The 27,440-nt window shown below is 41.8% G+C and overlaps 1 protein-coding gene across 2 annotated transcripts in view; it reads left to right on the forward strand.

Moving 5' to 3' along the window:
• The window catches only part of frmpd3 (FERM and PDZ domain containing 3), an 83,253-nt gene extending 56,999 nt beyond the window's left edge, over window positions 1-26,254 (forward strand). The window contains exons 3-17 of one of the 2 annotated variants that reach the window (XM_047585099.1): window positions 10,070-10,170; window positions 10,302-10,456; window positions 11,801-11,903; window positions 12,204-12,249; window positions 12,887-12,991; window positions 15,183-15,290; window positions 16,904-17,035; window positions 17,832-17,951; window positions 18,229-18,365; window positions 18,888-19,014; window positions 19,435-19,524; window positions 19,669-19,848; window positions 20,061-20,196; window positions 20,913-21,806; window positions 22,196-26,254. In XM_047585099.1, the coding sequence (XP_047441055.1) occupies window positions 10,130-10,170; window positions 10,302-10,456; window positions 11,801-11,903; window positions 12,204-12,249; window positions 12,887-12,991; window positions 15,183-15,290; window positions 16,904-17,035; window positions 17,832-17,951; window positions 18,229-18,365; window positions 18,888-19,014; window positions 19,435-19,524; window positions 19,669-19,848; window positions 20,061-20,196; window positions 20,913-21,806; window positions 22,196-24,999 (5,178 nt within the window). In that variant the 5' untranslated portion in view covers window positions 10,070-10,129 and the 3' untranslated portion in view covers window positions 25,000-26,254. The remainder of the gene's footprint in view (window positions 1-10,069; window positions 10,171-10,301; window positions 10,457-11,800; window positions 11,904-12,203; window positions 12,250-12,886; window positions 12,992-15,182; window positions 15,291-16,903; window positions 17,036-17,831; window positions 17,952-18,228; window positions 18,366-18,887; window positions 19,015-19,434; window positions 19,525-19,668; window positions 19,849-20,060; window positions 20,197-20,912; window positions 21,807-22,195) is intronic. The other variant, XM_047585100.1, reaches the window with a different exon arrangement.
• Window positions 26,255-27,440: the final 1,186 nt, after the last annotated feature.

Consider the following 27,440-nt stretch of genomic DNA (forward strand, 5'->3'; position numbering starts at 1 on the left):
AACAGACACATCATGTCTGCCCCAGTATTTATGGCATCTACAGCAGCACTCCAGCGTTCGGACACTACGGTCTGTCCCTTCCGCTCTATAAACATTTTCTTTATGGCAGAGGAAGTAAGAGGAAGCCATACCAGACTATTACATGGATGAGCTGCATTTCTTAACCTCATCAACCTTTTACTCAGAAAGGTCGTGCTCAGTGACCGGAAGAAACTGTCAAAAGCTTAACATCTGTTTGGCTAACCTCTACTGCCCATCCCTTAACAACCACACTCAACCAGACACATATACCATATGTGTCTGTTTTCAAGAAAGAACTCTACTCATTGGAGCTTTTTACAAAAAAAAAAAAAAAAACAGACTCAATATTTATAGTGCTCACACAGAAATGGTCTGAACTATATTCAGAGACTACACGTGTGATCTACAACAGCTGGCACAAATGAGCTTATAGTAATAGAGGCAGAACATTCTGTAATGCTATATCAGCAACCACGTTAACAAGCAAGTTAATGCTCAGATCCAATTTTAAATGTCAACTCCCAACACCATTCATGTGTCTAAAACTGCTGGTCAAATGCAAAACAACTGCCGGATATTTGTTTTATCTGGATATCCGCTATCTACACCAGAAGCCGTGAGGTTTTTTTGTTTTTTTTTAAATCAGATTAATCACAGGCTTGCTGAGGATTAATCAGTTAATCACGATTAAACATCATTCATTTTTAATCTATATTAGTCGCGTTTCATTTTTGCATGAGCAAACGAACTCAACAAAGAAGGGGATATACACACACTAAATGGATTTATTTAACACTTTCAACAGTTTCAACAAAACAACTTAACAACATTTTTGTCTCTTTTTGGAATAATCTACCGATCATACTCCGCTTCCCAAAAGTTATATGCTGCCTCCACCACCCAGTTAAGCGATCACATGATCAGAGGTAGTTTTTTGATAGGATGTTTTTCTTCTTCTTGAATACAAATCATTCTAAAACCATTTGTTTGAAATAAGTATTTGTAAAAGACACTTTACTTGTGCCTTTCCGAATACCGTATTCTGGTTCGACTCCACCCCTTATTGGGATCGAAATCATCATCATGTTCTGCCGTAGTCAAGCCAGCCTACATCATCTGTATCAGCTGCATTTAATGCAAAACATCAACCAATATTGTAAATACACCCATAATTATTATAATGGCTAATAAAGGAATACTTATTTTTAAACTTACATAGCCTAAATTAGAAGTGTAAGTCAGAAAACCAGGGTTTTCACACCTATTTTAAATTTTATTCGAATACAAATATTTTTTTCCCCCTCAACAAATACAAATACTTTATGCTTTGCACACCCCTCGGAGAGGGACTACAAAAACAGACCGGTTCACTGGTAAAAGGTAAATACACTGTAAGACAGTAATAGGAGAGATATCGCTGCCCTTTATAGAGGTTGTGAGGTTAAGCTGTCCGACTGGCAGACTTTGCTCTGGAAGGTGGGATATTTATTTCCATGTTGTGGTGAAGAGTCAGAGGAGCAGCTAAACCCAAGATCAGCGGGTCAGCCAAGTCTAGTCAAGTGGAACGAAGGGGCCGAACAACGGGCAGGCAGAGGCTAGAAAACTGAATAATAACGTGTACAATACACATATCAAGAAACGGTAAAAAGAGTGAGAGAAAATGCAGAATAAGAACATGTGTGCAACCACAGCGGTGCAGAACGTTTGGTGATGTCAGCATGTACGGATGGTAGCGCAATAATGTGTTCAGCTATCACACAGAGGTGAGCAGTCGTACGGGGTTATGGTGAAAGGTAAGAATGATTTCCTATAATGTCCTTTTTGACATTTTGAAAATGAGCTCTTATGTCTCTGTATCAAGTCATGGAAAGTGGGTGAACTCTGTTTGTCCCCAGGTTTGTCCAGCGATAGCTGTGACCTTGCTAAAGAGTTTATTGATCCTTCTAGCACCTTATGTTGGCTGCATACGGAGCGTAGCTGGTAGAAACAGTCTGGTAAAACACTCCCAGCGTTTTGCTGCACAGTTTAAAAACAAATGAGCTTCATCCACTTATTGTAAACAGCCTCAGCGTTGGTGCTCCAGTCCAGCCTAATGTGGGCCCCCAAGTACTTGTAGCGCTCGACAATTCTAGCCTTCTCATCCGTGATTTTTATGAGCTCGGTTGCAGTTTTTTGTCGTCCACCATCTCCTTGGTCTTGTTAACACGTAGGAGCAGATGTTGCCTTTAACTATGTTTCTGCATCCAAGGTTTTTGCCATGGCGAAATCAGTGAGATGGCAACTCCATCCAGTCCTTTCCATAAAAATGCGATTAAAGACAGTATGAAAAGAGCTCTGTTCTCAGAAACAATAAAGTAAATGAGAACGCTTATTACCGTTCTGGGTTTTCTCGTTTCATTGCACTAAGTCTGTATAATTTTTAGAGATTTCCACTCCCGGCTGCCTGCCTTTCACCTGGCTCCGTCTCCACTCCACTCACCTGTTCACACTCAACCAGCGAACCCTGCAGTATATTTCTCCGGGTATACAGCGCTCATCTGCCAGGTTGTCTTTGTGCCTAGTGTCGTAGCTTCCAGCATTCAGTTCCTCTCCAGTCCTGTCTTGCTTTTTAAACATTGCCTGTTTTGGGGATCTTACCTTAGCTGTTCTATGTGCTTTGTTTACTTGCCTGGTTTTTGTTATCTTGTACCTGCATTTTCTTTGCCAGAAAAGCCCTTCTGCTTTTACATTTGTATTCTCAGGAGTTGAACTCATCTCCACCTCCGATAAAGCCTTAAGCACGTACTTTTAGGGGTACATGTGAGTGAATCATTGCTGTGTCACATGGATAGATACATCTGGGTGCACTGTTCAGATAACGCTTTGGGACATAGTATGATAAAGGCTGTCCACTGTCATTTATCTTCATTTGTTGAGTTCATAGGTTGAGGTGCTAACACAAACACTCATTGATTTGGAGGGAGAGAGACGTAGAGTTCAGTCCATGTAAGAATGACAAGATATCAGTGTGTTAACATGGCTGTAGCAATAAATCCTGTAAGGGGGTTTGTCCTCATTGCTCCTTTGTGAAAAAGCCAGAAAAAACTCTCTATTTATGTTTCCAAACGCTTCTTAAACTTTTAACTTGAGGTAAACATTTGTCATTCTTTGTTTTCCTCAAAAGTTCAGGACCACTGGCTTTCTTGCTTAGTGGTCTTAGTGCGCTCTTGGCTTTGGTTCAGATGGCTGTCGGCTATTTATAATTCCCAACCAATTCAAGAAACAAACAGCGCTCCCTGAAAATTCCTGTCCTGCCAGAGCCAAAGTAGATTTTTTGAACATTGTTGGTTTTTCAGGTTTAATCCTTTGCAGTATTTTTTGGGTTTGGTCACACTTGTAACGGATACAAATGGGGAATGTAGGACATTTCAATCAAGTACGAATTACTTTTAGTTATTACATCTTTTCTTTTGCTTCATTGTTAACTAGTTTTCATGCACTCCTGATCACAGCTTACTGGCTTTCTTACTGACTGTCTTTCTGTGTAAGATATGAGGACTTTAACAATGGGGAGAACCTACACAATGATAACTATGTAGAAATAAGTAATTTCCAATCATAAGTCTGAAGATCCAATACTGAACAGTGCAAATAAAGGAAAAACTTCAGGATTGAAAGTGGGAAATGGCGTGGCTTGATAAATGGCAGCCATTTGGCCTTTTGGGAGGCCATTTGTATAAAGAGGCTAGAGAGTGGTGACTGGTCGTGCAGCTGCACACATCTTTTTGTCTGTATCTGCTTCATAGGAAAGAAATTACAATTGCCTGGACAGCATGTCAAGAGAGGCTTACTGGCATCAAGTTTTCATTGTTTACCTGGCAGCAGCGAGAAGAGGAGCATCCCGGAGAATCCACCATGACCAGAGGAAAAAACAAATAAAAAATGGGGAAATGTGGTTATGCTCTGGTCCTTGTTATTAAGAATGAATGATAAAAACTAAATTCACATAGTATGTAAGGAAGTCATGGGATGTCGTTTGCGGGTGGTTTTTGGCAGGCACAACAAAGGTGCGTGGTAATGGCAAAGGATGGGAGACGAGGGACCTGCAAGATAAAGATGGAAAAGCAGCGTGAGCCGCTTCCAGTTGAAGTCAGAGGACTGACCAAGGGTTTTAAATGATCCAATCCCACAGATAAAAAAAAAAGAATGAAAAGTTTATCAGTAACGGAAGTCCAGGAATGACTTTCATTCATCAGCCTTCACTTTCCCCACACAATGAATCCGTTGTGTTGTCCTGCAGGATTTCTGCGAGTCTGGCTGGGGCAGCCTGCATTGACAGAAAGGATTAGGCCCAGTGCCAACGGCTTCATTTGATTGGTTCTCTCGCCGCAAATGCCTGTCTATCACCACGAGTCACAAACATAAAATCCTTTTTTTTAAAAAAAAAAAAAAGAAAAAAGAAAAAAAAAAGCATAAATATTTAGCAAAAGTTTTATCGCAGCCTGCAACTGAAAACAGAGCGAAGACAGCAGCTAATGCGCTGCCAGAAAGACTTTCATGTTTGCAGCTGCCTGGAGGCCAAACATGTGACAGGCACAGTATCTTTGTCTGGGAAGGCTCATTTCACAGCACACTGGGGAGATTATTGTGTCGCTTCTTTCATAATCCTAACAGGATTTCTCCAGAATCAAGGATTTGTTACATTTGCAACAAACTGTACTCTGTGCTGACAGGGAATTTCTCCGTGACTGAGTGAAAATCACTTTAAATACACGTATTAGATCAACAGTAGCGATACTTGAAATAAGAGCTCTAATCTATCCACCTTCTTATAGCTGCCAGTGTTTATAATGTTTACTACTTTCACATACTGATAAGATGGTAAGACAGATCACAGCATTAAGATATTCCCATTTATTCCCCCACAATTATTTACCACAGGAGGAAAATAAACCTACATTCCACTCAGTTACCTTTAATATAACAAGCAGGTAATTACACCTCGGCTCGGTTAATAAGAACATTTAGAGCGACTGTCTTAAGGTTTGTTAGAGCTAGAATTGAAGAAAACATCTGTGAGACAACAGGTCACACTCAAGATCACTTCTCCAGTTAATTGTTCACTCGTGAGAATTTGAAGTGTGTGTGTGAGAGTGAGAGTGTGCAAGTCACCACAAATGCTCGTTGCTACACCCCACTGATAATGACCTCCAGAAATGCTTCCTACTGCAAAGAGCCGCTGGAGCTACTGCAGTCTGATTCATCCCTAAGCCTGTAACCCCGGTCAAGGACCAAACCAATATTAGACTAAATTCACAAAATACCGGCGCTGACGCCCACCCCATCTTACACCTATGAATTATTTAGCGAGCTAGAGCACATAAACTCGACTTGTCCATCAGCCATAAATAATCACTGAACTATTGTCTGGCCTCTCAAGGCAGTGATCCAATAATGTGCCGCCACTTATCAATCTCCTCAGTTCCAATTAGTGCTGCACAAGTCCCGAGTTTCTGAAGTTGATCCCATCTCGGATTTAAATTATGAATCAGGCCCTCACCAGGCGCTGTTAATCAGATAGATTAGGTAAAAGTTAAAGAAGTAAAAATTCCTCGAGCATTAACAGCACATAGCCTGATATTTCAGAGCTCATTGTCTCTGAACTTGACTCTTTAATTCCATAATTATTATAATAATTAAGCCGTAATCAAGACTCGACATTTGAGATGCAACATCCCAAAGGCTAAGATGTAGCTACAACATGGGGGAATAGTCTAAACTAATTAAGTCTAAATAATGTTTCATTCATTTACTCCAGATGCATAAATCAATATTATCAAGTTCAGTGCCCTCTGTATTAATGTGCGTGCTGGTAGGTTGTCTACTTTGTGATATCGACTAAATGTAAATAACATCCACAGTTTTTCATCTTTATATTAATTAATATTTCAAAATGTAGCTGCATATTACAACCGTAAATGTATTTTTTGTTGTTTGTTTGTGTTGTGAGATGTCATACGCAATTAACTGCATCATCCAACTTTAGGGAAAATTTAAGAGGATTTTTGTCTTAAAGGATTAATAGAATTCTGAACAGATAATCTTATCTGAAGCGGATGTGGCCGGAGACAATGGATTACATCCCTGAGTATCCGCATCATTGTCTATTAGCATAAGACAATGCTTATTGTTTTAATAAGGGGAGGCAACGTCTACTAGACAATCTAAATGCAAAGTTCAGATAATAAAAACAAGAAAGATACGAGCAGACTGAGGAAATGCACTGGCTGGCAGCAGCAGTGGTGTTATCCACACAGAATATTGGAGAGCTACAGAAGAGGCAGCGTATTTACCCTCCTCCTCCTCGGGGGCTCTCTGTGACGTGTCTGATTTTTCTGAACAGCCTTTACTATTTGTATTCATAATGAATAAGATAACTAATTGCCTTCTTCCTTGGTAAATCTTCTGTAGAGTCTGATCAGGTTTCCATATCTGCTACATTAGCTATAGACCGTTATCCTATTCTTAGTAATGAAGTATTTTTGAATGTGCTTCAGTTGTGTGGAACAAGACCATTTAAGTGATGTTTTTTAGGCATTTTTCTCAGACTTAATTTACAACTCAACCAACACAGATCAACTTCAATGCATGAAAGTTTTCTGGACCAGAAAGAGTACATACTGTGAACTGATCAGTCGCAGCCTTCTGGAGTATTATTGGCCATTAGCGACTACTTCTTCTTAAAATTGTGTTACATTGCCTTGTTTGGTTTCATTCTTTTTGGCACAACCTCACTAGTATCATTTTACAATTATTTTTTCATTTTGACGAACTGTATTAACACATCGGACCTAGAAGCACAAAAAGAGAACCATAAAATCTGAGTAGGAAAAAAGTTAGATTTGTCACTGTGAAAACCACAAACATGTTGAATGATTTATAACTTAGAATGCAAATTAAATTTCAAAAGCTTATGTACAACTTTAGCAAACAACAAAGTTATCTATAACTATTTCCATTAAAATGCAGGAAATGCACCTTCCATGGCTATTTACAATCATTTATGAAACTATTTTAAAGCCGGCTAGTGATCTCTGCTTGCTGGCATTTTCCTTTCCACCATTCCACCAGACGCACACCAATGTGACGACAATATTCAGACAATTTAAAAACTGGTCTATAGGTTGAAGTCGGTGCTTTCTACAAAAGTCGAAACAGAGACTCAGTGACGCTGCGTCTTGCTGCTACGTCGTCTTAAATTGGGCATGTGATTTGGACGCACCGGCGCATCAGTCGGCTCCAGAGGGTTAAAACCACTGACAGGAGAGGTAAACCATCCTGTCAGTCTGATGTTCTGCACGGGAACTTCTGCACATGGCATTGGTGTTCTCCGTCCCATAGCACACTGCTTTATGGGAGCAGCCAACCCCAGCAGGATGCAGCCCAACACACACACAAAATAAACAGCTTGGGAACAACTCACAAAAAAAAAAAAAAAAAAAAAAAAAACAGCAGAAGGTGTTGAACGTGCCTCCAAATTCACTAGCTGGCTGACTAGCTGTTGGGTTAGTCAGTTGGTTTTTCTGTCTCTTACAATTCACACTGAAGGAAAAATACCCAGTATCATGAAATGCAGTGTCCCTCCAAGATAATGATAAACTGTCAGAGCGCAGGCCTAGGAGAGGAATAAGTAAAAGGTCATTTCCCCCACACCCTGAGGCCAGGTAAGCTGCTGCCGACTGGGACACTGGAGCAGAGTAGGTAAATGATGCCTTGACCTCAAGTGCCAGAGAAAATGTTGTCATCTGTTGGCTGCAGGGTGATCAGAGAGCGTCTGGCTAGCCCTCTCTCCCTTGTAACGGCCGCATGACTATTCTTATCCACCCACCATCCCTCCGTGCGCCCCGGCCTTTAGCAATCTACCGAGAGCTGTAGCCATAGCAACGGGGAGGCCTGCCGATGCCCTCGGGGATCATTTCTTGACAGAATTCCTCAGTGCCCTCTCTCAGTAAAAGGTTGCCCCCTCTGCTGAATAACTGTGCATCTTTGTAGACGTTTAAGCGCCGGTGTCCGCCGGCTACCATTCGTTGTCGCGCGCTTCCGCTCAGCTCTTCCTCGCCACTTATTTTGAATGCCAAATCTGATTTCTAATTTGTGGGAAGAGGTACAGGCTGCAAAATTCTGTGTGGCGTCCTAGAACACCACAGGATAAAAACACAGAGGGAGAAAGGCTGTATAATATTGATACATTCCTCTGAATCTGATCTGTTACTTGTACTATGAGAAAGATGTTGGTGGCGATGCGCAGTTTCAGCCGCATTTCAGTTCTCGTTTGATGTCGATATGTACAAAAAGACTCGACCACAGAGACTCCGCTACAAATAGACCACATCAGAGTGTGCTGCTCATATTGTCTCCTTGCTTAACTTCACTTTCTCTGTATTTGAGAAGACGTACAAAGGTGTTTCTGACACAAACAGACAACTCTCCCTGACAACCAGTCGGCCACGTGGAGCTTTTAAACATCCACCAGAATGGCTGCGTCCTTTCGGTAACCGGGAAGGTAGACAGAGAGCGAAAAGAGTGAGACATTAGAGGGGGCAAAGAGAGTAAGGACAAATGAGAGGAGAAGTGCTCTGTCAGAATCCACTGGGAGAATCAAAGCACAAAATAATCACTCTCAATCAAAAACGTGTAATCTTTTTTAGAGGCGCCACCAGTTGGCGCAGGATCATTTGTCACCGCTGTGCACCTTTGTTACAGCATTTGCGAGTCAGCTGAATATCAAACACAGACATTTTAAAATTATGAGTATAATTGAAATTCAAAGCACTTGTAATACAATGGATTTTTTAGTCGCGGACTGATATCTATCATAGCCCATCTATCATAGACTTAGACTTAGACAGACTTTAATGATCCATGAGGGAAATTACTCACCGTAGCTTCGTTGCACATGAAAGTAAACACTCATAAAACCACAAGAAAGATAAATAAAATGAGATTAAATTAAGGTAAAATAAAAATAAGCAGTGTAATTAAAAAAATGTACAGAATTAACATTGTGAAAATATACAAAAGTAGTTAGTAAAATAGTGTGAAAGGTACACTATAGGTACATCGAACCTGACACCGTGACACAAGGTAGAGATCAGTGATGCTTCACTGGAATTGTTAATGAATCACGCTCCCTCATGAGACCATGTTATCAGAAACAACAAGTGACAGGAATATGAATCTGGACTATTGACTCATGTGACTCAGTCTCCCGTTACTGATGGTTTGTTCTCCGCCTGTGTCACTCAAAAAGGTATTTGCTCTCCACAGTGAACCCATGCATAACAATCCCGAGCAGCACACTGCCATCTTCCCTCCTTATCCGTCTCTCTTTCTGTCTTAGCCCATCTGCAGAATTAAAATCACAATCAGTGTCTCGCCTTCAGAGTCCTACAGATCACAGATATCCATGGGCAAAAAAATAAATATCTGGTTCTCTTTTCTCTTCTCACACAACAATTTCCATTTCTTTTTTTTTTTTCTTTCCGCCACAAAACACAGAAGCCCACATTCCACATACACACTCGCACTCGGTCTTTCAGTAATCTTGCTTTCACTGCCTCCCACACAGGCATCTGTAAAAGAGCATGTGTGGATCACAGCAGTAGCTCGGTCCACACTGGCAGATTCAGAGACCTTAATGCATTACATCCCCTGTGTGCATTATGTAACAGGTCGTCGATAATTGCATTTAATTTTCGGAAAGGCATGCCTCAAATGTCGGATACTTTTAGAAGACGAACGTCATTGTAAACACCTATTTCTCCTTTCATCCCTTGAATTTCACGCTACAGAGCCAGGTTTTATACAGTGCAAACAGTTCACCGTGGAGGATGTCTGGAGTTGTAATCTTGAATGCAACAATTTTCAGCTCGTTTTTTCGTGTCGCAGAAGCGGTGCGAGATGTGCTTAGATAAGCTTAGCACAGCAAAGACTTCAATACGCATTCTCATATTTTACATCTTACTTCTTTGCTTGCATCCCCCCCTCTTGCCTCCTTTCTATTGAGCAGGTGAATGATTGCGAATCAGAAAGTGCAACCCCATCCCATGCTGCTCCCTCCTCTCATGGGATGGCCAAGGTCCAGGATGGACACACGAATGCATGTGACAGGTACGTACGGCTACTTAGATTTAAGTCGTTCTCAGCACATTGTTCTTTATCGACTTTTACAAATCCTGTGAGGGTGCTTGTCCTGTGCAATTTATTCTTTATTTATTCATGAATGCATGTGTACTCCACAGCACTGCAATGTTAGAGGAGAGCCAGGATGGTATGGACAGCGGTACCCTAAGTCCTGCCTCAGCTCGACAGGTCACCATCCAGCGCCACCCGACTCAAGGCTTTGGCTTCATTGCAGGCAGCCAGAGACCTGTCATTGTACGCTCCGTCTCTGTTGGTGAGTGCTGAGGGAGAGTAATGCCACTAGAAGTAGAATACACTCACACTTTATTGGGTACACCTTGCTAGTAAAAGGTTTGACCCCCTTTGCTGGTTTAATTCTTTGTGGCATGCTTTCAACAAGGTGTTGGAAACATTCCTCATAGATTTTTGTCTGTATTGACATGACAGCATCACACAGTTGTTGCAGATTTGTCAGCTGCACATCTATGATGCGAATCTCCCGTCCCACCACATCCCAAAGGTGCTCAATCTATTGGATTGAGATCTGGTGACTGTGGAGGCCATTGGAGTACAGTGAACTCATTGTCATGTTCAAGAAACCAGTTTGAGGTGATATGAGCTTTGTGACATGGTGCATTATCACACTGGTCATAAAGGGATGGAAATGGTCAGCAACAATACTCAGGTATGAGCTGGGTACATGAGAAATTAGATGGGTACACTGTGGTCATAAAGGGATGGACGTGGTCAGCAACAATACTCAGGTAGGCTGTGGCATTTAAACCATGCTCAGTTTGTACTAAGGGGCCCAAAGTGTGTCAAGAAAATATCCCCTACACCATTACACCACCACCACCAGCCTGAACTGTTGATACAAGGCAGGATGGATCCATGCTTTCGAGTTGTTTACGCCAAATTCTGACCCTGCCATCTGAATGTCACAGCTGAAATCAAGACTCATCAGACCAGGCAACATTTTTTGCATCTTCTATTGTCCAGTTTTGGTGAGCCTGTGTGAACCGTAGTCTCAGTTTCCTGTTCTTAGCTGACAGGAGTGACACCTGGTGTGGTCTTCTGCTGTTGTAGCCCATCTTCTTCAAGGTTGGACGTGTTGTGCGTTCAGAGATGGTATTCTGCATTCCTTGGTTGTAAAGAATGGTTATTTGAGTTACTGTTGCCTTTCTATCATCCCCAGCCAGTCTGCCCATTCTCCTCTGACCTCTCACATCAACAAGGCATTTTCGTCCACATCACTGCCGCTCACTGGATATTTTCATTTTTTGGACCATTCTCTGTAAACCCTAGAGATGGTTGTACGTGAAAATCACAGTAGAAGCAGTTTCTGAAATACTCAGACCAGCCCATCTGGCATCAACAACCATACCACGTTCAAAATCACTTAAATCCCCTTTCTTCTCCATTCTGATGCTCAGTTTGAACCTCAGCAAATTGTCTTGATCACCTCTACAAGCCTAAATGCTTTGAACTGCAGCCACGTGATCGGCTGATTAGCTCTTTGTGTTAACAAGCAATTGAACAGGTGTACCTCATAAAGTGTGTGTATATTATGGCTCAAATTAAAATATCCTTCTTGTTGTATGATTTTGTATCTCCGCAGACGGCCCCTCCTTTGGCAAGCTTCTCCCTGGAGACCAGATCTTGGCCATTAACGAGGAGACGGTGAGCGACGCGCCCCGAGAGAGAGTCATAGACCTTGTAAGGTAACATCCTTTACTGTCCCAGGAGGGAGGGTGGGGGGAGGACAGGGTCCCAGACTAGCTGACCAGCAGCAACACAGGCAAAGAGGGGTAAAGACGACATGGGTAAAGTGGGTGGATCAAACAGTACAAACTGTTTCTCACTGCTGGTGCGTTACATGAACACAACCCTGTGGATGAGTCAGTCCTTTTGCAGCTGAAGGCCGGCAAGGAAATGGCAGATATAAACTGGAGAAGCTCTCCAAACACCACGGTGTCCGTGGCATTACCTAACCCACTCCACTCTCTGTTGTTTTTCCACAGACGCTGCAAAGACACTATAGTTCTCACTGTGCTGCAGCCCCATCAGGTAGTATAATGGGACACTCACTCACTCCCTTTCATGTTGCTCTCCCTCTGGATTTCTGTTACTCCTCATTGCTCAAAACTATTTTTCTTTCACTCTGACTCATATAGGAACACTGTACGGTATTCTGTTCAGCGCACACTAATGCAGTGCAGACCTACATTAGTATTCATGGCAATGCTTCACACATTGGAGTCATTTCTTTTTCCCCGGTAACGCTTCAAAACTCCAAATAGGCACATAAATATCTACACGAGACTTACTAAATAAAAGTTGGGTGTGCATGCATCAATTCACACAGAGGAAATGGAAATGTGCCATTTGTCTAGCCGACTAACTGAACTGGATGCTGTTAGAAGATTAAATACTCACGTAACACGAACGTTTTACTTGATCATTTGTAAGCTAAAGTTAAACATTCATACATAGTATGAAAGAGTTCACATATTTACTGTACTTGTTAAACGGCACGACAATAACATTTAAACATTTAGCTTCGTCTCGAAGCTTTTGCACTCGTCGCACTGCAGCAGGCTTGGCCTCTGTAGCGTTGGCAGTCAGGGGGGCTTTTATTTCATTTATGCCTCATCTTTCAAGCTCAATTCCCCCTCACGGTCCCTCTCTCTCTTTTTATCTTCAGTCACCTAAGTCTGCCTTCATAAGTGCAGCCAAAAAGGCCCGCCTGCGAACCAACCCGCCTAAAGTGCGCTTTTCAGAGCAAGTGTCCATCAGCGACCCAGACTCAGTAAGTTCAACTTGTCGTGTTTCTCCGTGACAGGTGCATGCCAAACACGGACTGACAAAAGCATCGGAAAAAACTTCAAGTGCACCCCATATCCTGTGCTCTTATTCAAGTCACTTTATCACTCCTTTATATGTACTGAATGTGAGTGAGTGTGTATGTGTGTATTGTCTTGAATACACTGGATTTCTGATGATCACATGAGGAACATGTGCCTCTTTTCCAGTCGTTCACTTTTAAAACTGCCACAGTAAAACTATTATACTATATAATTATTCACTTACCAGACATATCTATAACTTACATAAAAAAAAAAAAAACATGAGGCAGAGCATCTGGTAAGAGGAGGCTGCAGCAAACAGCAAGTTCCTGGCAGTTTAACTAAGGAAATACGAAATAAAGTCATACGGAAAAGACTGCACACTAATAACGTCCTTTAGAAACGGCTTCTGAATGGTGATTTTTTTTTCCTCTGTCTCGTCTTCTCTCTCCCCTCAGCTAAGCTGAGCTAATCCCACAACACACATTTACACGTATACACACACACAGACGAAGGGACGGAGGAGCGCTCGGAAGAAAGAGTATTAAGAGCCAATGATGACAATACTCATTAAGCATACATGCAACACAATCCGCCGGCGTTAATAACCATAATAATCTCTTTAAAGTCCCTAAGGCCCGGTCATTCAAGGATCCACGGGGGGGCAAGGAGCTTACAGTATGAAGTGGGAACACGTACATGACACGCAACATGCAAACAATAAGGAAGGAGACACTAGGGTGTTAAAATAATTTAACATTTTTCCCTTTTAAATGAACTGAATGGAAGAAAGGAAAAATGATTTATTGATTTATATCATAGCTGCAGTTTATTTTACCCTCTATTCTAGCCAGCACAGGGTAAATGTTGATGATGATGATGATGATGATGATGATGTAGACAATGATGAGATGTTGAAAGTACCGGCAGTCAACGCCATGTGAACCCGGAGCTTTCCTTTATCAGCCAAAACACACTTGATGGATACATTGCAACTGGTAAACCGTGCCAAGACATTTTGTTAAACTGTGTCTCCAGTGATCAAGAGTCACAGTCGGGTATTGATCATCTGAGAGCTTATCAGCACTGGCCACCTAGGCTGAAGTTTCATGAGACGAGATAGGGGAGGGAGATGAGTCTGAGCACGCTTTGTCTGCACGTGGTGAACTGGCTCCGGCTCACTAACAAGGTCGGAGGTAGAGGCTTGCGATGTGTGGTGATACACCGGCTTGCGACGCCTCCTGCTCGCCGGCGCGCCCTCGGTTTAATGCCGCAGCACGTAGAAAGATCTATTAGCTCATAGCTCAGACTTTATAGTCTCTTCCAGAGGAACAGCTTGTTGAGCTTTCTCAATACTTAAGTTCTCCAAAAACAGACTGCCGGGCATCTGCCGTGGACACCGCTCTCCGTTTCAACCGAACGCATTTTCAGAGATACGATATTGCAGTAAACCCACATCCTTTAGCCGTGATGAGTAATGTCTACTTAACTTTCGCACAAATCACACAGTCACAAACAAATCAAAGAAAATATGACTGATTCTGTGTTGGCTAAGAATAACGATTTATTTCCAGTTTTTGCTGCCTCAAGTCACATAAAAAAGCATCTCAAGTTCATCTTCGTTTAAAATAAGAACTAAGTGATATTCTAAAGAAGCTCTCAATGGGCGAGGGGAGAGAGCGCATCTCTTCATAAAGAAGCTGGACTGCGTGTAACTTTTCTTCCGACGGACGCTTTGACTAAAAGCAGTAACCCTCAATCAAGCCTCCCCTCGTACGCCTTCCCTCAGACAACTCTGTGGTGAATGCTTTCAATCCCACCATCCAATTTTCTTTGGATGGCATACATATTGAATGGGCAGACCATAGAAATTGTATAAGCCCTTCTTTGATCTTGATACAATGCATGGGATGGGCATCCTAAGGCAGAGTTTTGCTCCTTCTCAAAGGGAGCAGAGTTCAGTTAGACTCTCTCCCCGTCGCTCCCCTAAGACATCTTTGCTTCCTGCGTCTGCTCTACATTTTATTGCTTTCCACTCAATAGCACAGCCCCGCCATTACAGCTGATTGTGTTAAGTCTTGATTACATTTTTCGACACAGCGGCACACATACGGTTTTTCGCCAGACTCTCTTTCCTCTTTCAATCTGTTTCAGACAATGCTCAAGGACGATTCCTTGCTGCTGATACCAAATGTGTTGAAGGTGTTCTTGGAGAATGGACAGATTAAGTCCTTCACATTTGATAGCCGCACCACTGTTCGGGTATGTATTCACTATAGCTGTGCACATTGCAAAATGAACTGAGTTTCCACATCATTGTGACACCGACGTAATGCAGCTATAACCAGTATTTTCACGTTTCAAAGGATGTTGCCTCGATGTGCTACAATCACATTACCATTCACTCGGCTCTTCGTTTTACATTTTTGTGTCACTCAAAGCAGCAGTTCCCTGCAGAAAAACTCTGTACAGTATCTGCCTAGCCCCAGGTGAAAGTTAGCAACTTTCTAGAGTTATAAAAAACAGACATAAAAAATATGTCAGGGCTGCATTTAAAGCCATAGAAATAAATTACTGCAGGTTAACATTTTAGCCTAATATTATATACTGTTTTTTCATGACGTAAAGGAATTTATTTTATTGCAGACAATGTGTTCTGGAGCGCATTAAATTTACAATTCAACCATAAATAAGTAATTGTTTTGACAAAATGTGCCACAGAGACAAAAAAAAAAACAACTTAATTTTACAATACTTGATCCTTTTTATTTATTTATTTATTTTTTCTCAAATGTTTAATCTCATTCATGTGATTAAGGTCATGGAGGAACAAATGAATTTTGTCAGGCAGGGGTCACTTCTGTCTCTAGGATGAGTCTGACATCTCCGGGCAGACTCATTAAACGGACTCTATTAGATTTCAAAAATCTCTTTTCTGCTCATGCAGGGCGAAAGGAGTAAAAAATAATAAAATAAAATAAAAAAAGAGAGAAACACAGAAGCACTTTTAAAGTAGACATGAAGGCAGCTCTCTCCTGTCAGCCTAATTAGAAGGAATTCTGGCACAATACGAAAGCTCAGATCAATAATACGATGCCACGGATTAAATCAATGGCACAATTGGATCCCCAGCTATATGCACATTAGACAGTCTGTCAAATAAAAAAAAAATAAATAAAAAAAGCATTCCTGCCTTTTAGGGCCCAATCTGTGGCTCTTTCACTTGACTGTGCGGCTTCCCCTGGTGTCACTTAATACAAACCGCACAGGTCAATACTGTTAAAGCTGCTTATCCCTGTTTTTCAGGGACAGACATTGTTCAGAATACATCAGCAAGCAATTAGTGTACATGCTTTATTTTACTGCTCTTAATGAGTTCACATATTGTGAATTATAGATTGTTTTTTTCCCCCGTACATTAAGAGGAAGGAGAAACCCCTTATCCCGAGGCCTAGCGCCGGTAGCATGCGATAAGCCGTGAGTTTCCCCTTAGACAGTTTTCTCGGTACATTTAAGAGAATCTGAGAAAAGCCCCTGCATCATTCATAGATACCTGTGCGCGCAAGAGCAAAAGTTTGTCTAGCAGACGCCAGCATGACATCCTTTTCTTAAATCGGATGCACTTACTTGGCAGACTAAATAATAGCTATAAAAGCTCTCCATTGCACAACAGTGTCAAACATGATACCAAAGCGTCTAGCCAAAAAATACTCACCACAAGGATATCAATTTGACAAACTGCACTGTGTAAATACGGAGGGAATTCAGTGCGAAAATAGACCCAGCAGATAAAATATGCACTTTTGTGGTGTAATGTATTCTTACCGTGGAAACGGTTTCTAGTGTCTCATCTGCTTCCACCTCCCTCTTTCCAGGATGTGATCTCCTCCCTGCAGGACCGCCTCTCACTGCGCTACATTGAGCACTTTGCCTTGGTGCTGGAGGCGGGTGGTCTGGATCAGAATCAGAGGCTGCATCTGCTGCAGGAGAACCAGCCGCTGACACATGTGAGACACCTATAACAAGGGCATGAGTACAAGATGTGTCCAGTAGGTTCATTACATATGTTTAAGGGATGAGCATTGTGAAGGCGCTAATAGTAGCCCAACACTCAGTAACAAAATACAACAAGGTAAAATGTCAAATGTAAAAAAACTACTATGTCGCCAGGGTTTGCTGAGTGGCTGCGTGTCTGTCAAATATCCAGGTCAGGGTATATCTAAATCAAAGCGAAAACAAAGGCAACTGGACAAAGGCAACTGTTTGTCGCTACAAAACAAATGAGATACTGTCTAGAATACAGGGCCATTAACAGGCATTAGTCATGTGTCTTTCAGGTGAGTACCAGACACAGATGTTTTGAGATAAAAAAAAAGTAAAAAAAAATAAAACCTCAGTCAGATAGAAGTGAAGGATCCGCTTGGTTAAATGCATTTGATAATCTTCAAACATGTCAAACATATTGAGTTGCTGCTTTAGCTTGCTTTTTGTGAATTGTCAGTGTGTTTTCTGTGCAATACTACTGCAATTCGGGTAATACCATGAAATATAACTGTAATAATGTGTTTTATTTTTTCAGTTTGCACTTGTATAATAGTTTGTAGTTGCTTGGCCGATAGTTACATTTCTTTGCATTTCTTCACCTTGACAAAGTCTGCTACATAATTCACAGCGGTATTATGAAGATAAACAGTGCACTCAGAATTCAGCTTCCCCTGTTCACTTATGGAAAATGATAACGTGATATGTGGCAAAAGACAAAGATGCAGTTGTTATCTTTCCGACTTTGTCATATTCCCTCAGGTGGTGCATAGAACCTATTTCCAAGGGATGAAGTGTCTGTTCCGCGTCTGCTTCTTCCCCAAGGATCCTGCAGACCTGCTAAGAAGGGACCCTGCTGCCTTTGAGTACCTCTACATACAGGTAAAGCACTAGATTATAGGGGGATTTAAACGAATGTCATTCAGTCTCATGATACTGTTGGAGGCCTATCTCCTTGAGAAGCAGAGCAGCACCCGGATGGAGGCAAAGCTCTTGTAGACACTTTCATTCGAGTGTTTCCATTAGATTATGTTTATGGTAGATTTTTTTGGTTGATATAGTCAGAGGCATATGCAAGAATTCGGAAGGTGTCCAAGTTGTTTTTCTTATTTTTTACAATCAGCTGTGAATTAAACAGCATTTCATCATGTTCGAACAGAGTCGTAATGACGTTATCAAGGAGCGCTTTAGCATGGACTGGAAATCTGACATCACGTTACGACTGGCCGCGCTCCACATCTACATCACCGTGTCCTCTGCGAGGCCCAATCAGAAGATCTCTCTCAAGCACGTCGAGTAAGTCCACAAGCTAAATTATTTTCAAATGAACTGATAGACAAAAATTAATGCATTTTGTTTCAGCTCATTTACAATTCTGAGAACAATATCCACGAGTCCCATGGTGAAGTTTATTCATTCGATATATCTAGGTGATTAATAATTAATCCCAGTAGTATTAAAAACTGTAATTGCTGAAGGACCATTGTCCCTAGGTCGTTATAACAAAGAAATCTATTGCTTTGTAAAATTACATCTCTCCCTCAATTTGCTCATTTATTCTTCAAAACCTCAACCTGGCAAGTAATTAGATTCCACTATCACAGCCACAGAAGCAGAACAGATTCACTGTGCTTGTAATAGACTTAGGGTGGCCATGTCAAGACAGGAGATGTAGAGGATGTAAGCTAGACGCATTGTTTCCTCCCATGGGGTGAAGAAAACTCCCGTCTCCTCAGTCATGGCATCTCTCTAGCACTCTCATTAAGGTTCTCTTTTTGTGCATGTTTCTGACACGTTTCCCTTTGCTCTCGGCCACAGAAAAGAATGGGGGCTAGAGCCTTTCCTTCCACTCACTCTACTTCCGACAGTGAAGGAGAAGAATGTGTGTAAAACCCTGTCTCAGTTGCTGAAGACCTACCAGCATCCACCACCGTCTGGCAACAAGGTTTCTTCTTATTTGACATTTCTACACTAGCAATTGTTAGCATTTCCATAACTGAAATATCTAGAAATTTCTTTGTTAATGGTTTCAATGTTTTTGGTTATCCTGCTATTAACACACACTTTAACTGCATTACAAATAGAATAGGAATCAGACTTGTGGCAAAATTGCCATACCATCTATTGATGTTCACATACAAATCTCAATAATTTGCTGCTTCTGTACTGGTGAAATTTAGTGGATTATATTAAATGACAGTGTCTGCTTGATAACCAGTCCTCCATCCCTATCAATGTAACTGTTGCATAAGACTTTACTGGCAAGATCTGTGGCTCAATAGTGCCCCCAGGAGGACAAATGGAGTGCAGGAGAATGATTTCTAAGTCAAAGATGAGCGCTTCTTCTTTATCATTCTTTTGACAGGTCCCACCTCTCCAAGGAAAGCTGCAGTACATGCGTGTACTCAATGACCTCCCACCTTTTGGTGGAATACTGTTTCATACTGTTGGACTGGTAATGCATTTTTTTCATCTTTGCATTTAAGAATACCCCTGCATCTTGTTTGGTTAAGACCGCGTGTTGTTCAGTTTAATTTTTTGTGTCGTTGAATTTGTTGCACAAGGAAACTGATCTTTTAAACATGGTGTTCTTCACCAGGATGAGAAACAATCAGCTACAACACTACTGGTGGGCCCTCGACATGGCATTAGTCATGTGATAGACCTGAAAAACAACCTCACAACAGTTCTGGCTGAGTTCAGTAGGGTTTCCAAAATTCAGCTCTACCGAGAGAGCCAAGGAGTTGCTCGTGTGGAGGTGACAATTCATGAGGCCAAGGTATTACAGCGGATTATTTCTAAAGATACACGCTACAAAATCATCTGATAATGACAAGATACTTTTTTCAGTTATATTTCTGTTAAGTTTCCATTTTGACTTCTTAAATGACTCCAGTTTCATTTGATCAGCTCAGTGAAAAAACAAGCAGGCAATACTCATTGCCTGTCCCTAAATAGTCTCCTAATTCCCTTCCCTACCACCCCTTACAGCCACTGGTTCTACTCATGGAATGGCCTGATGCAAGTAACTTTGCGAGCCTCATATCTGGCTACTACAAGCTGTTTGTAGACCCTAAACGGACCATCTACTTCCGGAATCCTGGTCAGTCTCAGCTGACCAAGGCAGGTACGTTAGAAGTCTTCTTGACTTGAAGTGTTTAATTTTTTTTTTTTTTTCTGATTAGCATTTATTAGTACAAAAAAACTAACATATGAACTATATAGATATCTAATAGACAAATACATAAAAGTCTATGGAAAACAGCACTGTTTACATATCCCACATTTAGAGATGTATATAGCTTCATATTAGACACCGCATGACAGAAATATGTGGCAATCTTCATTCTATGTTCAGTCTACATGGACATTGATGGACACAGCTTCTTCATTGACTGAATTCATTTCCTATAGTAACCAGGTTATCCTGGAACGCTCATCCCATGGCGCCCTCTGCTGTCTCTACTCTCATCTCCATCTTGACTCATTGGAATGGAATACTTCATATTGCTTTCTCCCCAAGATATACTAACATGATGGAATTCTGCAGTGTACATTTTGCTGTAACATCATAAACATTTACTGTTCAAACATGAGCAGTGTCTCTACCATCCGCTTTACCAACTTGTAGTCTACATTAAAGAAGAATTGTACCATCATATCATCACATTCCACCAGAGTCTAACCTTATAACCTCAAACAAACTTTCAACATCCATCTCTGAAATATATAATCCACATGTGACCACCAGCTCTCGCCTCTGCTTTTCCATCTGGATCTTCTCTATCCCCAATGGTTCTTAACACTTCAAACTCTCCACTGCTCTGACAATTCTGTCCCCAGATTACAGAAGCTCCCACCATGCCCACCCACGCTCTGGGGCAACCGGTTTGCCAAGTGGAGGGCGACGAGGGGACGAGAGGGAAAGCTCGCACAGGGAAACAGGGTCTTCAAGAGCCCTAGTTCCTGCAGAGTCTCAACATCTTGGGTTGTGTCATGTTCACCTTCGAGAGCAACAACAATTTCCAGAACTCCAAACACATGCTGAAGCTGAACTCGACATCAATGAGAACTTTATTCCTCAAGAGCCCCCTGGACGGCCCCGAACCAAGTCAGATCCCACCCAGCAGAGTACCGAGGAAATAGCTGGGGGCAGTTTAGAAAGCCCAGCAGTGGAGAATGCAGGATTTAGAATTCGAGCTCAGACAATGGGTCAATCCCAGAAAAGCGTTCGATATTTCTGTGACTCCTGCAAAGCCAGGTTAAGGGCAGAGGGTCTGTCAACAACAGTGAACACAAGTGGGAGTTCGGGGAAATATTGTTCCAGTGCTTGTGCCTCCCGAGATGGAGGTGCTGTTGACCTCATGGCCCTTCCTCCTCCTGGGAATGACGGGGAGGACGAGGAGGAGGTTGATGGTGGAGGAGAGACGCTGCAGCCACCACCACCTGCTATTGCTGCCCCACCACCTGGCTTCAGGGACAACAGTTCCGATGAAGATGACCCAAAGAGAGGGAGGAAGGCTCGAACTACTGCCAGTGCAGGTGTCACCTCTGGGAAGCTGGCACAAGCCAAGGAAGATGTGCCTGTGACACTGATTGATAATGTTTCTACAAGAACAGTCCGAGATCATGCCCAGGAGCTTGATGACGCACTGGTGTCCACCTTACAGGCGCTCGAGGCTTTAGCAGCCTCTGAGGACTACCCCCATCATCCTCAACAACCAACACAGACTGCAGGTCAACAACCTCAGTCATGCCACAACATTAAAAAACTGAGTACCAATCTCAGTCAAGTAATCAATAAAATATAAGAATCAGTCAAATTACACATTTACCGTTCACAACACTGTGTGTCTTTAAAAGAAATCCAGAGGAAGCAAGACAAATTATTAAGAGTTAATTGACATAGTCTGGGTAGAGAATTTGCAAACATCTTTCTAAATTTCATCCTGAAAAACACATTTTTAAACAAAATTGTATTTTACTCTTGTTATCACAATCAATCCACTAAATTACAAATGGTTCAAGTACTACGAATGCACACTATGTCAAAAATGTCATTATATTTCAGCATTAAAATGTGTTGTTTCTTGATTATTCTAACAGTGTATTGCTTTCATCCTCAGGGCTGATTGTCTTAGCTGCCATTACACCTGAGTCATCACTGGACTCAGGCCATGAGACGAACTCTTCTGAGTTGACAGATGTTTCTGAGATGGTGACAGCTATGAAGCAGAACCAGAATCAGGCCTACCTGCTGGCTCATCACATCAACAAGGACCGTATCCTCTGCCGGCGTGACTTTCCACTAGCAATCCCCGGCTGCACTGCAAAGACCATAGGGACTGGGGCGTTCTCTGTGGGTCAGATTCGTGCTGGCTGTCCACCGAAGCAAGTAATCCTAAGCAAGACTGTTCCCTTTAAAGTCAGCCCCAGCCAAGACTCAGCTATACTCAGTGTTGTGACAGAGCAGGGGGACACTGCTCAGAATGAACAGAAAGCAGAAGTTAAGGCAAAATCTGAATCCACCAAAGCAAAAACCCCTGATCCACTTTCCAAGTCACCTGAAGAACTTAAATTGCCTGATGCTTCACTGGCAGTTCAAGTCAGTAAAGATCAGAAAGGATCAAATTCTTGTGAAGAGACAGTGAGCCAAAATCTGTCTGATGGTACAAAAGGGAAGACATCAGCACCTCTTAATACAGACTCTATAAATAAAGCCTTACCTATTCTCTTGCCTGTGGACAGAACAGTCTCTGTCAAGATTTCACCCTCTAAAACGTGCCAAGATGCCAAGACTGCCTCTAGTGAGACCATGAAGCCTTCAAGCTCAACAGAACTTCTGCCAGTTGATGATCTTTTCTGCACATGTCCAGTGCAACAGGAGCCCACAACTCAACTAAGACTAAAAGACCCACAGGTACAGAAGATAGTAGTGTTTCAATCCTCCTCCCCGACAGATGATGAACGTCTTCGGGCCAAAGGCCTCCAGCTGGCTAACAACAAAGAAAATGCAGGGAGAGTAGGAGCAGATCCTAGTCTGGCAAAACCCAGTCCACAAATACAAACCAAGTACTCCCCTCGTTTGCCAGTAAAGGTAGAGAGAAAAGAAGCCACTGAAAGCAAGACGGAAGGTGCCCAAGGCAAATCCATTCCTGAGTCACAGAAATGCCCCATGAAATCCTTACCTATTTTAGATGATCCAACAACCCCTAACCTTTCTGTAGATAAGGTCTCCACTCTCCCAGCCAGAGACTTAAAGAAGCAAAGCAGTGGTAAAGGAAAGTCCCAGCGCAGTGCCCCTTTCTTAAGTTTTAGAAATCTTCTTTCAGCAACTTTTCCGGCAAGAATGCGAAGAGAAACAGATGAAAGAAGGGCGCAGTTGCAGAAAGTCCGCCAGTATGAGCTAGAATTCTTAGAGGAGCTACTGAAACCCAAATCATCACAGGGAGAATTTTTGCCCCAAGGATCCTCACCTGTGCCCTCGGGCACTCCGTGTGCCTGCCAACTTCGCACCAGTCCTGTCCTAAAGGCACCAGGGATTTCCAGAGAGCAGCGACGCAGTTGTGACTGTAAGCGAATGTGTAGGGGTATGCGACTACCTGACACGCCAGTTGGATCAACAACGGAGGCACAAAACAGGGGTAGAGAGAGAGCTATCTCGAAGACCCCTCCAGTAGTCTCCAAAGCCCCTCACACACAAGGTTCGACAAGGAGACCTCGGACCTTAGAGATCAAGACCACAAGAATACGATCTACCAGTCTTGAGTCAAGAGAGCCTAGGGGAGAGCTAGGCTCCTGCTTGCCCACCTGCACTTCTCAAACAGATTGCATGGGAGCTCCACAATATAAGAAGCTCCAGAGGCGATACAGTATTGGAGAGCTAGATAATAGCACTAGTACACCCGTGTATGCTGAGGTGAAGCCAAAAGCCAAGAGTCTAGAGAAGGAGATGGAGAGAGTGAGGGCCACTGGACTGAGGCTTCCCACTCCAGTAGAGCCAGTGCACACTCAGTCTCACCAGGCAGAAGGGAAAGGAAAAAAAGGTGTGTTTTTCATTCAGGGAGAGGAATTACTGCGTGAAAGCAAAGAAGGGACTGGAGAGGTGTTACTGACCTTGCCTAGTGAAGACAGTGATGACAAGGATAAATGCTGCTCCTTCTGTTTCTGCTACAGAAAGTGTGAGGCTGCAGATGAAAGCAGCGAGAAAGATGAACTCTCCTACTCCATACCCCTCCAGGTCCTTCCAGGCATGGAACTGGACTCACGTACCTTTCCTGTTGTAAGCAAAACACTTCAAGTTCTTAATGCAGAAGACTGCAGCGGAGAGGAAGAAGAGGAAGAAGAGGAGGAGCCACAGACTCAGGAGATTGACCTGAGAGCATGTGGTACACTGGAAGGGAGTCTAGCACGGGTACAGGCTCTACAAGGGAAAACATTCAGCTTGCCTGATGGTTTCCTAAATGCACAGTTGGATGCAAATGAGTTGCTAGCTATCCTACGTCAGTGTGCTAACAGCCCACAAGCTGAGGGTGAGGCTCGTCTTCAGCCCTCACGGATAACAGAGTACAAACAGGAGCTAGCAGTGCGCTTCAAAGAGTTCAGAGCGTCGTGTCGGAGAGTGGCAAGTGTTGAAAAAAGCCCAACACGTATGCTTGCCGTAGTCTCGTCTAGCTTTCAAGTGTTATGTGAACTAACTCAGACCTTCATCAAACTGGTCAGAGGGGTTCGTTCTGAAACCCAAAGGTTGCAGCTGTTGCGAAAAGTTGAGGAAGTAGCTATCAACTACACTTTGCTTCTGCGTGCAGCAGAAGAGTCAATGGGGCACTCAAGCAGCTTGCCAACAAAGACAATGAGTCCTCCAGTTTCCTCCAACGCTAACAACATGAGCTCGCTCACTCGGCCCATCAAAACTCTGCCTGCCCAGTAAGGATATATCTGGCAGGAATGTAATCAGAACAGAACTGGAATGTGGGTGACTGTTCTATCCAAATTCATTATTTATTTATTGTTTACAATTTTTACAAAACGTGCAATGAATCATCCTCAACGCAACTGTTCCATCCCATGTTTACAGGCCCTGAGGTAGCCTTGTGGATCTTGTTTCGAATATAAAGATACACCAAACTAATGCACAATGGAATAAGTACCCTACAACAGACTGGGTGATACAGGGCTAATCACCTCATATCAGTATTCACAATATACATAGGTCATTAAAGTATAATATTTATATGTAATGTATATTTGAGTTGTCTCTACTTAGCAAATAATATAAAGTTTTGTGAAGAAAAAAGGTGAAAAATATATTTGAAATGTATTGAATTAAGAGGAGTATAAAAATTATAATACATCAGAAATAAATGTATGCTTTGGACAAAAATATTTCAGAGATCTTGTCGAGTAGCGACTTCTGTAAAATGCGTAGTCCAAAGGGTTGGTTGGTTAGATGGTGATGTGTTTATTTGTTGAATTTTCTAACTGTTGTAATGCAAAACTGATCTCTGTTGGATCTCATGTTGACAGTGTCCAAAGTACTGATACAAGACTGAAAATGTACATGACAGTGTTGGTAAATGAAAAGCGCAGGAAGAACTATACTTATCCACAGAGGCCCATTTTCTCAACACAATAGAGCAGGTATCAAACACCTGTTTAGTGCAGACAATGTAGCAGACACTCAAGTCACGATCTTATCTACTGTACAGTATTGAGTGTTGTTACCTCACTCAGCTGTAAACAAAACATACCCACCATGTACTTAAAAACACAAGCAGTGTATTTTACACCACCATTATCCTATAGCTCTCTTGCATCACACTGGTAGTGAATTATAGTGTTAAATCTAGACATCCACCTGCAAGAGAGAATGTTCTCACTAGGATTTTGCACAACTTCTGGGATGAGATCTGAGGTCGAGATGAATCCTTTAATGTTGGATTTGGTGTTTTTTATTCACTGCTGCTGGAAAACTCACTTGAGCCAACACCACTAGTTTTTCATTATTCATCCTCAAAGCGAATGCTGACCCATTTCAAAAGATTCCTTTGTTCTTATTCAGGTTTTCAGATACAATATAAACAAGTTTGCTTTCTATGTGCTGTTACACATTGTGCAATTTAGCAAATATATAAGAAACACACAAAGTAGTTTTCTATGTATTTTAATAAAACTAACACATCATTTCCTGTCTGAAATCTTCTTTGTGTCTCATCCTCTTGTTATTCCTGGAAGGCTTTATAGTTGTGCCAGCCTAACATGTATAGTGGAAATACTATTAAAAGAAAGTGCTGTGAAATCAAATTAACATACTAGGCTGCCACAACACAAAAATCCTGAAATGTGTCAATCTGTTTCTTTTAGTCATTTCAATCAACTTAACCCAAGTATTTTGTTAAATACTACATGATACGATCATCCACACTGCTGAAGCTATTATAAGACGGGCGATACAGAATACTGATGCTGAATGCCATGCATTCTGTAAATTAAAACAAACCAATGTTTCAATTAACCTTAATACTTTTTAGAAGTATATTTACTTAACACATTTAATAAGATTTAATTTGATTCAAAAGGGAAACATATTTGCTTCGCCGCACATCTGTCTGAGATTCAAAACACGTTTGTGATGTTTAAGGGCACTCTCTTTTAATAATTTTTCCTCTACTGTTGATGTGGCATTCCCATTACCATACACAGTGTTTTCCCTTCCCCTGTACTGCATGTTTTCCCTTTACATATTCAGAGGCAGAAACTTGAGCGATGACAGGAGATGGTACTGTTTATGCAGATCATTTTCCACTTCAAACTGGAATACATGGCAAAGAGTGAAAGGGTGTGGTGGCAATATGTTCGTGTTTTGCAAAAGATATTCAATATGGAAATGTATAATTTTTTCACTGTACATAAATGTAAATAATACGACAAAACATTTGAAAGATTAAGAAAGGCTTTTAACACATCACTTGTAACATTGAGATTTATTCAAACTATTCAATATTTTGTAAATAGGACAAGATAAAAAACATGTCTGTAAGGTAATTATTTATAGTAGTAATGTAACATAGAGACTAATAGTAAAACATATATTTTAAAGAATATATTATGAGCATAAAGCATGGGACATGTTTATTTTTATAAACAACAGTATCTGACAATATTCTCTCATCAGCACTTGAACATTTCAACATTACAGCAAGCATTTACAGTGGTTGTCATTGCTACGTTGCTTTGCCAAACTGTGTGGATTAGTCTGTGTTTCATTCACACGATGAGCCCACCATGACTTGATCCATTGTTTCTTTATGTACACCTATTCATCCCTGTCCTTATTTACTGTCAATGATCTTGTCGTCACTGTGGTCTTCT

Source organism: Mugil cephalus, chromosome 5 (assembly GCF_022458985.1).
Source record: "Mugil cephalus isolate CIBA_MC_2020 chromosome 5, CIBA_Mcephalus_1.1, whole genome shotgun sequence".
In the NCBI taxonomy this organism is placed as follows: Eukaryota; Metazoa; Chordata; class Actinopteri; order Mugiliformes; family Mugilidae; genus Mugil; species Mugil cephalus.